Source organism: Bacillus rossius, chromosome 8 (assembly GCF_032445375.1).
Source record: "Bacillus rossius redtenbacheri isolate Brsri chromosome 8, Brsri_v3, whole genome shotgun sequence".
NCBI lineage: Eukaryota > Metazoa > Arthropoda > Insecta > Phasmatodea > Bacillidae > Bacillus > Bacillus rossius.
Genome location: NC_086336.1, coordinates 42,644,329 through 42,657,048, shown reverse-complemented (window position 1 = coordinate 42,657,048; position 12,720 = coordinate 42,644,329). Strand labels below are relative to the sequence as shown.

Here is a 12,720-nt window from a genome sequence, read left to right as displayed (position 1 = left end):
GAAATTACATTGATATTACTTTTTCAAACACAAATTTTTAAGAATTTTTTTTTAATGAATTTTGAAAGAGTATGTCACAAACAAAAGGTTTTTATTTTTTTAAGAAACAGCTATTTTCGCATGAAAATTTTTATTTCAATCTAGCAAAATGTGCCTTGCAGAGAATTAAATGCACGAAAATGAATGAGAGTAAAATGGCACAACATAATTTACCCTTTCTGTGGTTCGACAAAAAAAAACTCAAAGGTCTCAGAGATATCTACTGAACAAGCAACTAATCTCTTATATGAATATTACAAACGTAACTAGGTTAATATAAATCGCTTCTTCCTCTGATAGGCTTATCTTTATTATTCTCATTGAATCTGCAAACGATATCAATTGCTTGCCGTTAAACATTAAGCATAACATATTTCCTTTTACGAGTAACGCTTTAATTGACACTTCTATTTCTGTTTGGCATTGCAGTTATCTTTGAATGACCGTCGAGAAAAATTTAACCAAATGTTGTTACGATTTGAAAGACAGGTTAGAAAAGGATTGACTAGTTAAATAAATTCCAGTTTTATTTATTAACTGCCATGTGCACTGGTGCTCGAACTCAACGGTTGTTTTGCCCTAATGCACGTCTCTTACCTCACACCTTGGTCAAAACGCACTGCCTCGAACTATTCACTCGTCCGTCGCACACGGCACAGTCCCGATGCACCAGTCTCCGCGTATGAAGGCCGTCACTTGTTGCACAAGTTCACTCGCCAAGGTGCCACTCGCTCCACTGGCATCGTCTTTTTTATATACCACTCAGCTACCTCAACTAGAATGTTCTCGCACCCAGATGAAGTGTCACCCAAAAGCTTCCAGAACAATGGCGTCCTAGTTACGCCACTCAACGCTGTGGTCTCCGGGAACCCGTAGGATCCCTTCAGAGGGGCTGAGGGTTCAATGAAAAAAATGCCGAGGAAGGCTCCTAAAGGAAGAGTCACCTCAAAAACGCAGGCAGTGATGATTCCGGTCTGAGGGTAAAGGTCACATGTTCATCGTTGAGGCTTTCACATGCGACGCGTTCTGTGCTCCTGTTGTTAAGCTAGCCCCGAGATATAAATTGAACCATCTTGTTAAACAGAATTATTGTTAGGTTTTAAAAAGGGAAAAAATTTTACCTTTTTTCCCCTTAAAATGAATACTTCACTATGTTTATCATGCTTGGCATTATTATAAATAATTTCGGATTAAATTTTGTGTATGTTTTTCTTTTTATAAACTATTTGCAAAATGAGAATAATTGATTTTTTTCGTTAGCGAGGTTCAACGTTTACACATCACAGTCGAGTACTGAAAGATTCGCTCACATTTGTATTATAATGAAACATATTTTAACCATTTTTTTACATCATTATTTGTCAAATCAAATAATAATAAAAATATTTCATAAACGCTGTATGCATGTTGTTTACGCTCAGTTTATTTTTTCAACTCCAGTAGATTCTGAGATAGAAATATTTCTTCTTAGAACATTACTTACCTTTTCCAGACACCCAAGGGATAGAATTTCACCTAATGGCAAAAATGGATATTGAAGTGAATTTTTGATTATTAATCGACTTATTATCTTACCTCTAATTTATTAGCTTCTGATATATTATTCATTGCAATAAACCAAAATCCCTTTTCTTTACTGTCGATTTAAAATAATGTATGCGTGTACTTATGCACGCGTTAGAAGTTATACATACTTGGCGTTGTAAAAAAAACTAACTTCAGTATTGCATTGCATTAATATAAATGAAATAGTAAAATGACTGGACTGATATTAAAATCATGGTTATTAAATAATACAATAATACAAAATAATAATACAATCAAAATTAAAATATTTTAATACAAACACAGTATTCAATATGAATATAAACACGAATATAAAGTTAATTATTAATTTTAGTAAAATAATCGAGATGAATTTTAGCTGATTATAAAAATCAATAAATATGCTTAAAGAATAAACTAATTTATTTTTTTTCAGTTAATTATTAAATAATAATGTAAAATTTTATAATTTTAGTGCAAACAAATGATACATACCGGAACATAACCTCATTTTTCATAATTCCGCTTGAAAATGTTTATAAGAACAATTTATAATATTCGCAGTTTTTTTTTAATTATTTAGACCAGTATCAATAGCAATCACTAAAATATATTTTTACAAGCACATATGTAATTTTAATTTGTATGTAACCTTTTATTTGTATTTTTTTATCATACTCTGAAAATTTCGTTACGTTGTGCGAGCGCATAGCAAGAATTAACTCTCATCATTATTCTTTTTTTCTTTCATAACGCGCCTGAAGAAGTATACAACTTCTGAAATGACACGAAAATAAAACCGCACCCGGATTTGTGTAGCGGAGGGTTGGCCACTGGCCGTGTCTGCTCTAGGCAGTCCGGGAAGTCTCTCCCGCGGGCGACAAGCTGCCTGGTCGGTAAACACTGGTTGCGCAATTCCTCGCGCGGTCTTAGCTCCCAGTTACGGGGAGCTGGCCTAGGAGGCCCGAGCGGAGGGGGTGGGGAGGGGATAAGGGTGCTTTCTCGCGAGCCGGCCCCCCCTGATGCGAACTAACGGCCCACCCTCGCAAGACGGTAATTGTTTTTATCCGCATCGGGACTGTTCCTTCCTTCCTTCCTTCCTCTCCGGCCCACCGGGAGGGGAAACCAGTAATGATGGCCTGGGCGCAGTCGCCGCGTGTCCGAAAACGCGCTTCTGTTTACGTGCAGGAACAGAGATACCTTCCCTGAAAAAAAAAAAAACGAAATTCTGGTTCTTTTACAAAAGATTCCTTCAGTGACCAGTTGCCAATAAATATTTTGTAATATTTTGCTAGAAAGATACTGTAACTTTGTACAACACATGGCTGTGGTTATTTTTTTTTCACATATGAAATACGATTTTCGAGATAATACCTACTTGAGTACAAAGTCACCCCTGAAAGAACCAGCACCCCCAAACCCAATGCGAACATAAAGTCCAAGCGCCCAACCCCCCGCATGGTAGACTCTTTCTACTCTGCCCAACTCCTCTTCCTGAACCATCCCTCTGTTTCCTGTAACCAACAACCTGCTTGTAATTAATGCATGGCATTTTGCATCCCGCATGTAAGTGCCCAAGGTTTTCCCTGTGTCTATGCAGATTTTACCTCAAGGCCCCAGCATATCTAGTTTTAGTCTAGAGTTAAGAAGTGAGGGGAGTTAGTCATGGCGCCAATCGCAGCTATGGCTGGCCAATCCCCTCCTAGCACATGATGCATGGTACTTCTCCTGCATGGCTTAAACCCAGCATGAGTATACTTTGGCCTGAGACGCACTTAAAGTCTCTCCTAACCCAGACCCCTCCCAAACACACTTAGTTATTAGTTAGGTTAGAAAAAAAACCAATCGCATTAAAATTTAGCCTTAAAATGTTACTCCCATCGCCCCCAAAGAAGTTACAATTCAAAAATTATGAGGTTTACAAACACTTGGAATGAATTCGATGGTGTGCCTACGAACAGCGTTACGATTTTATTTGGCCTCCAACCTTTGATTTTTCACACCTTGCAGTTATAGTTGGTCGTTTCAAAAATTATTTTAGACAAAAGTTTTTAGTATTACTCTTACAAGTTATACATTCAAACGGATATAATATTAATCATAGTTTGATAGTACTAATATATTTTTTCTGTTTTTCAAAAACCTTCCCCATTCCTACCTCTTTGGTCAGATATTTCCCATTAACGAATTCGACCAAGATTTTACACTATAGTCCATCCACGGTAACCTCCTACTTTTTTAAACGAACCTTTGAAAAAACACACCAGGATGCAGCATGTTTGGTTCGTTTGCAAAAATACTTTCCATCATATGCATATTAAACATGCATTAACACTAAATTACCGTATAATGATGTTAAATAAAATTTTACAAAAAAAGTAACTATCTATGTACAATATTATTAATATTAATGATCTCGCATGTGTGTAAATGAAACAGTGAGAGAAGTGGTGTGTTGGCAATGATTAGAACGAAATAGTTCCATAGCCAAAATATATATTTTTTGACTTTCCGCGTGTATTTAAGAATTTGTTTGGGTATTTGTTAAGTTTGAACATTTTTTTAAATCTCTGGTGAAATAAAAACGTTATGTTAACGGTAAAAAAATATTACGTGCCGAAACCGTGGTCGCGCATTAATAATGTTAATAGTCACTTGTTTGTTTTCTCTTTCAGCCGTTTGTCTGCAGTCTGCAGTCTGTACGCCATATTGCAGTATGTTTATATATATTACTGACCGTGAAATAACGTACAGTTTGTGTTTCAGGATTTTGTGTTAATATTGTGTATTTTAACTTTGTTATATTATTTATTATCTACTATTGTAATGATGGAATTTGTTATCGTTTTGATATTTTGTGTGGTTCTTGTGATTGCTGTAAAGGTAATTGGTTCCGGGATGGGGAAAGCTACTTCGTCGCAGCGTCAGATGGACATCATTAACGTCGCTCAGAACTTATATGTTTTAATTAGAAAAGGCGACTTGAAGAAATGTGACGTTACGCAGGCGACCGCGTTTCTTCTCAACATCGCAAAGTCAACTGTTCTCAAGTAAGTAGGCTTTTTTCGTATTCATGCACGTAAAAAAAATATCGACTGTGTCCTAAGTATTGTCGGCCTGTGTTTTAACTCACGAGTTTTTTTGTGTTTTATTTCCAATTTATATTTTTTGGTGTGAGACAACACCGCCATGTGGCGTCTCTGTTGAAAAGTTAACCTAAAATCATATTAGGCCTACTCAGGTCCTAACAATAACAATATAGGCACTTTCAAGTATTTTTATGGGTGTGATACACGTTTGTTTATAACGATGTTTATAAACTTTATGATAGGTTTAACTATAACATAAGGGAGTGATTTTATAATTTGCATTTAATTAGTTTTTCATCTGTTTGGGAGATCACAAAATAAATAAAAAAACACTTCATTAATTTCGTGGACAAAGTCTGTCATGTTTCCATTTAGTGACCACAAAGCAAATATTTGTGACAAAATGCCATATTTGGAACACTGCCTAACTGCGTATTGTGAACGGGTCCCCGGAAGTGTTATGACAAATGTTTTTTTTTTTTGGTTAGGTACTACAAGAAAGACATTGAAGAAGTTTCAACACCAGGAAAAAAGAGGAAAAAAAGGCCACAGGAAGGAAAGTCACTTGACACAGTCGACGATTTCACAGTAAATGCAATCAGGAATGCAATTTACAGGATGTACGCTGAAGGTAAAAATTTGATACTGAAGAGTAGTTTCAATATCACTGGGGTAGGCCCTACTTAATTGTATTCATTTCATATATCCATATGCAGATTGACCGGTTCAGTTTTTTTCCGATATCATCTGTCCTTTAAAAATACTTAACATTTTTGGGTGGTTTGTTAGGTTTCTTTATTGATATGGTATTGATATATAGAATATTGTGCAACATATGAAATAGGTACACGTCCTTTTAAGGTTAGGTTAAAGATAGAAAGAAAATTGTTACATTCTAAAACTACAAGTAATGTTTATATCGTTATACACAGTATACATATTAAATAACCTCAACTTTTATGATGTATCAGAAGGTTAAATAATGACTATTTCCAGTATCAATAATATCCAGTTGTGCGCTTTAGCAGTAATTGGTTACAAATTAGTGAGTTGTGGTCTAAGCAAGCATGGTTATTAAAAAAAATTGGGATACTTAATTGGCTAAATTGTACTGTGTGGCAGGGTCCAGTACAATATATATTCTATTGCAAAATAGTGTCATGCCCTGCATAACCCTTTAGAAAATATAGGGGTATTGTTATTTTATAAACAATAGGCCTACTTCATTGTAATGAAGTATCATATGAAAACACAACTTAGCCAGACAAACTGTGTGTTAGTGTATGAAGTAACAGAAGGTTATAAAACAGTAAAAGTTTAGTATCGCGTATCCGATTAGATACATTGATCCTGATCGCATGATCCTGCAAATATTGATCCTGTGATTTATGATGCTTGCTTTTCTAATTTATTACGTTTAAAAATCCTGTACAAAACCAAAACTAAAAACCTGTGATGTAGTAATGAGTTATGATTTAAAGTTGAATAATAATGAAAATATATATGTTTTATTAAACTTATGATAATTATTCTTGCTATACCACAATATTTGATTATGTTCAGGATCTTTGATCTGAATAAATGAAAAAAAGCATGCACCACACGATCAATAGGATGTACAGGTTCATGCATAAAGATCTAGGGATCACATGGGATACTCGATACAAAACATTTACCTACAACACAGTGTAGAGCTTGTAACTTATTGATTGCTAAATTGAATGCTGAAATACTAATGTTTTACACAACTTCAATACAAACGCGCAATATAATCGTCATATCATTGCAGACAAAAATACTGCAATGTATAATTCCTCTAAGCAAACTACAAAATTTAAATTAATTTAAAAGTATTTTTGAAATGTAAGTTTATTAAAACTATTTAATAAATGTAAATTGTGCACTTAAATTATCTTCTACGGGGTTGTGGTTTCGCTTAGTTTTGTGTACCTCTGTTATTTCATGTATTGTTAATGTATGCAATAAATTTACAGGTTTGAATGTTACAGTCGACACCATTTTGAAAGAAATCAGGGAAAGACAAATAGATTATTATGGTGGAAGATCAAGTCTTCATAAATTGTTAAAGAAGATGGGATTTTCATGGACAACTGTTGATGGACGAAAAGCTTTGATAGAGAATGAAAACATAGTATTGCAGCGAATAGATTTCTTGAGAAAGTATAAAGAAGAAAAAGAAAGAGGTGCCAATTTCATATTTGTTGATGAAACATGGATTTTCCAGAGAGGCAAGGCATTAATTTATTTGAAAATTTGTTCTGTGGTCCAATACAAAGTATTTCATTTCCATTTCATATATTTTTCAGGAACTGTATCAAAGTCATGGCAGGACAAGAGTCTACAATCTGCGAAGAGACGTACTGTTGGAGATGGTAAAAGGTTTATTGTTGTTAATGCTGGAGGGCGCACTGGCTTTGTGCCAGGAGCAGGATTACTTTTTGTTTCAGGTCAGAAGACTGCAGACTACCATGGCGAGATGAATGGGGAAACTTTCTTGATGTGGTTTGAAGACATGTTGGTGCATCTTGAGGAACCCAGTGTCATCATAATGGACAATGCTTCATATCACAGCACCCAGGTATGTGCAATGGTAAAGCAGTGTCTTTTTATTGCTCAAATTGTAATGTGAAAAATTTACATGTGTTTATTATTGTGTATAAGTACGAATATTCGAGACTAATACATTTTGCCAGCAATAATTGTTATCTTAATAGTATGCCTACACTACATTTTTATAAACTATAATGTTTGAGCTGAAATTGAATACACACACACACAGATATATATATATATATATATATATATATAATGTAATTGAATTACATTGTAGTGCAAACTAATTTAGTAGAGGGTTTGAAATACCAAATAAAATTTTTTTATTGCAAACAGCATTTGAAAATGACATAATTACTTGTTTGGTAAAAGGACCCACTTTATGAATGCTCTGTTGCCCTACTTAATAAATTAAAATAATATTTTCAAAAAAATTTCTAGTCACTAAACTAACATGCTTTGTTAAATTTAGAAATTCATTACGACAATATGCCAAAACACTTGTTTGCTTTGCATAAGTACAGTAGAACCCTGTTATAATTTGTTTTTAAGGGGCTACAAGAAAAAAAAAACATAAGCAGGAAATTCAATTTCGAACTTTTTAGTGTGGATTTATTGCCAATGGACTCAACAAGCTGCATAAAGATATATTTGATGCTCCAATTTGCTTGTAGCAAGCCAAAAACAATTTTTCTTTAACATCATGGTGCTTCCAGCTTCTATCTGCTTTGTCTTTACTTACACATTGTCTCATTGCTGTAAAATTGTCATAATTCACGACAGTGTTTACAGTGGAAATGCTTAAGTCCAGTTCTTTTGCCACTTGAACATGTGATTTAAGTGAATACATTTGAAAACACACAGAATGGCTAAAAATTTATGAATTTATTTGTTTTCCAAGGGTGTCAACAGGCAGTTAACTGCTAACATACACATATACATAGACAGTATAGACAAAGGCTTTTAATTTTTTTTTCTTCTAAAATTTTATGAAGTGAACATTACAAGCACGAAACGCATAATTTGTGAAACATTATATCCAGGAATTAAATACATTGTCCTTATAGGGAAAATATTGGACTTGAAAAATAATACATTATAGGCAGGAAAACTTTATAAGCAGTAAAATTGTAACAGGGTTCTACTGTCATGAATTCTTATCAGCTACTTGAGTATTTAGTTAAATGTTGGCATAACGTAGGTTGAGAAAACACCTACAACGAACTGGACCAAGGCTGCACTAATCGCGTGGCTGGAGAAGAATGGGATAAAACATGAAAATAATTTGTTGAAAGTGGAGCTGCTGAGAATAGCTAAACAAAACAAGCCCCGAATACGGTATATTATTTCGTTTTTTTCACAGCATTTCTTTAAAAGTGAGATAGTTGCAAAAAATTACGTATACACCTTGTTCTAACACACTTTTCAGATATGAGGTAGACGAGTTGGCTCGTAACTATGGCCACGAAATTCTAAGACTCCCACCCTATCACTGCCACTATAATGCAATCGAACTAGTTTGGGCTCAATGTAAACACCATTACAATAGTAACGTGGGGCGGGCCAAGAGATTTGACAATGATGCAGTTGCAGCCATCTGGAAAGAGGCTCTTGATGCTTCCACACCAGAGAGGTATTTTCATGTTGCATGACCAATGGGGTATTCCTTTTGAAGTAGAAATTGTTTTATTTTCCTGTAGAACATTCCTCAAGCTTCAGCAAAACCCTTACCATACATTTTTACATAATACGTAAGTATTGTTGCCTAGCAGCCTGGTCCTACCATTCCTTTTGATAACTTTGTGTGCTAGTGTGTGTATAGTGTGATTATCATTTTGTGTATATTCATATACCAGTAATACAGTTTTAAAACAATTGGTAAAAATAAGTGGTTTGAATTTGTGTAGTTGTCGTTTTGAAAATGTGTTGCATGTATGTGTTTGTGTTCGTGTTTGTGTTTGTGTTTGTAATTTTATTCCCATGTGATTCATACATATCTGTGTAGTTTCTGGATCTAACAGTGGTGACTTATTTGCAAGGTTTTTTTTTTTGTAATTGCAGTCCATTTTCAATTGTTTCATTTCCATAAATAGTTTTGTATTTATTAGTAATTGTGATATTACTTTCTGTTATGCTTAATCTTGTGTCAATGACTTTAAAGTTATGGTGGGTTCAGTGCTGTAGGCAGATTTCAATATTCAGATAAAATTTCAACGTAGAGAATTTTGAATATTTTCATCTAGCGAACTTGAATAGGTATTTACACATGTAGTTCTTGCACATTAGTATTTTCAAAAGTTATGTTATTATAGTGAAATACATATACAGTAAATCATCAAAACTATTCAAAAAATTAAATTTTCGCTATATCTCACTGTTTTTGTCTGGGACAAATTTTAACCAAAAACAAACACAAAACTTATGAAATAAATATTTTATCATATGCATTCTAAGCCTTTATTGATAACATATATAATATTTACAGCTTTATTATATCTTGAATAAACCACTATAATTTTTTTTTTCAGATAACATAAAACAAAACATGTTACTTCAAGTATTAAATAATAGCTTTGATAGTTGAGGAAAACACATTAAATGAGTTTTGTTGTGTTTAAAAATAGTTTCTTGTGGAGTGAGTTCAAAATTGTATGTAATAAAGAGCATGCCATGCATTGTTTACTATGCCGTTTTGACAGAAACAAACATATTTTGTTATAGAGTGGTTTTTGCTATAAACAGGTCATTTATATAGAGGTTTTACTGTATACATTAATTTTTTTAGATGGGCGAGGTGTGTGGATCACGTGGAGAAGCTAATTCAAGCAGACTGGGAGAGAGAAGTCCACATAGACAGCGGCACCATTCCTCCACTCATCATCCACCTCGGCGAGGATAGTTCAAGTGAAGACAGTGACAGCGAAGAATTTGAGGTTACGACACAGCAAGTAGATGGAGACAGTGAAGTACTGGCAGTTCCTCTTGATGATTTACCCGGGTGTTCTTATTGAGGTCTGTATGTAATAAACACCTGGGCAACTGTAAGTATTGGGGTTTGAAACATTTTTTTTTTCTTTTATGCATTCCCATTAAGTATGTTGATTACTGGAACTTTATGTATTAACTTTATATTACACGTATTATGAAATTAATAATAAATTTCATTTCTGGATTCGTATAGGTGTATGTGAAACATTTTATTTTGTTGTGTGTCTTCATTTTTCAGTGAACTTACTTGGAAAACAAAAAGCCAGTCCCCATCCAGGGCCACAAATAAATAATGCATATAAGTGGTATAGAAATTACTGTCAATTCTTTACCACAATTTTACTGTTCATAAAATTATGATTTTGTCTAATAAGTATACTCAGGAAAATGTATATAACCATATTTTTATTTGTGGCCTTAACCGGCAAAATGGTAGGGGTTTATTAAATAAAAGAAGAAAATTCATTTTTAAATGTTTTCATCTGAATTTGTTAATTTTATTAAACCTTCAATCCTTAGTCTTTTCCAGATTGCTTAGATGGACAGCCATATGTATAATTTACAATACTTTTTTTTTCAGATGCAGAAAACTGTGTTGAACTGTACTAAATGATGATATTTATTGCTTACATAAATGTTGTAAATTTATATATTCTCCTAAAAATTTACTTTAAATTATATGTTATTTCTTTAGCTAACAAACTTATTTTTTAATATTTTTACCATTGGGTATCATAAATAATGTTATGAACATATACATGTATACTTAGATCATATTAAAATTACTTATATATATATATATACATACATACACACATTGTTTTGACAGCTGGTGATTGTAAACAAACCATTTGACATTTGTCACATGGCAATGTTTTTGTTTACATACGGCGGAAGGATACATAGTGACATTAAAGTAGATCCGGTGAAAAGCAGGGCTTCAGAAAAGTAGGAGGTTACCGTGGATGGACTATACTAGATGTTATGTATCAGTTGGAAAGTGATTTGTGAAAAATTGCGATGGTTATCGTGTCCACAATATATATATATATAAACACACACACACACACTTTTGTGTTGACGATGGTTTTTGGGTCTACGGACCATGAAACAAAAAAACATATAAAAATTTCGAAAGTCGTACCATGGTAACGGCTACAATAGGTAGTATTTCTTTGAAGTCTACCTAATAAAAGAAAGAAGAGACCTTGGGTGCGAAACTTCTTGGCTGCAAAGAGAAATAAAAGTTGATACTCAACTGTGACCGGATTGTGTGTGTGAGTTTTTGGCTCGATGTATTTCCTCCTCAAGTTTAGCTCTTTGGCGATGTCCTCCCCCGAGTTAAAATATGTTTTATGTTTTTTTTATTTGCTATTCTAAAGTGTCTCGCATTAATGCGTAGCGTTGGCAAAGGTCGATATAGGTTAATGAATGGTTTCGTTTTTTCCACGCTGCTGACGTGCTGAGTAGCTCATTGCGCGCGCGTCTACTCTCATCAACAATGTTTGTTGTGGTACAGCCGGGCTGCACGTGTGCCCGCTCTCGGAGCGGGAGCAGGTAACATGTCCCGGGTCGTGTACATGAGCCGAGCAACTTTACTCTACATCATGCAACATTGCAGCGTCGCGTAGACTCAGTGTTCCGCGTCGTGTTGGGGAACTTTTTGTCCCCTATTTTGTCCACTATTAGAAAAGCTTGGGATGATTATTGACACGGGGGGTGCTGTCACATCTTAGAAATACACAACTTAGAAACACATAACTTAGAAACACGCAACTTAGAAACACACAACTTGGAAACACATAACTTCGAAACACACAAGATAGAAACTTCTAAGTTATGCATGTTCTAAGTTGTGTGTTTTTAAGTTATGATAGATCTAAGTTATGTGGTTCGGCGTTGTGTGTTTCTAAGTTACGTGTTTCTAAGTTATGACCGTTCTAAGTTGTGAGTTTCTAAGTTGTGATAGTTCTAAGTTATTACTTTATAAGTTACGCCGTTTATAAGTTGTGTGATCCTGAGCTGTGTGTTTCTAAGCTATGATCGTTCTAACTTATGACAGTTCTAAGTTACGTGGATTTTTTTCTAAGTTTCTAAGTTACGACTGTTCTAAGTTATGTGTGGTTCCCTTGACACGGGAGCCAGTGCGCCGCACTATTAGTCCACCAGCGTCACAGCGGCGTCGTGAGGGAGAGAAGTATCCAGGCTGGGTCTGGATCTCTATTCACTGGCGGCTAACTTCTTCGAAGAAGGCATCAATAAGCTTGTGTTACGATATGAAAAATGCCTCAATTGTTTTGGCGGTTATGTAGAAAAAATAAGTAAGGCCCTGCTGTACTTTCGGTGATAAAGTTATATGTTCTGTAAATTTGTCTTGTTTTATAGCCCATCATAGGCTGAAATAAAACAGCCCTCGTATATTAGGAAAACTTAGCCTGTGTTAAACTCGAATAGATTTTCTATCTATAACAGTGAAATATGTTTT

At 34.4% G+C, this 12,720-nt stretch overlaps 1 protein-coding gene across 4 annotated transcripts; it reads left to right on the top strand.

The window, feature by feature from the left end:
* The first annotated feature begins 4,315 nt into the window (after positions 1-4,315).
* On the top strand, positions 4,316-10,558 carry LOC134534804 (uncharacterized). Of its 4 annotated transcripts, XM_063373395.1 has the most exons (6): positions 4,316-4,634; positions 5,162-5,304; positions 6,668-6,877; positions 7,001-7,272; positions 8,449-8,585; positions 10,033-10,558. In XM_063373395.1, the coding sequence occupies exons 1-6, from the start codon at positions 4,411-4,413 to the stop codon at positions 10,256-10,258; spliced, it is 1,212 nt and encodes a 403-aa protein (XP_063229465.1). In that variant the 5' UTR covers positions 4,316-4,410; the 3' UTR covers positions 10,259-10,558. The 4 variants fall into 4 exon arrangements, 3 of the variants coding, with proteins under 3 accessions (XP_063229465.1, XP_063229464.1, XP_063229467.1); XR_010075542.1 differs by having other exon boundaries at positions 6,668-7,272; positions 8,449-8,880; positions 10,033-10,115; XM_063373394.1 differs by having other exon boundaries at positions 6,668-7,272.
* The last annotated feature ends 2,162 nt before the right edge of the window (positions 10,559-12,720 follow it).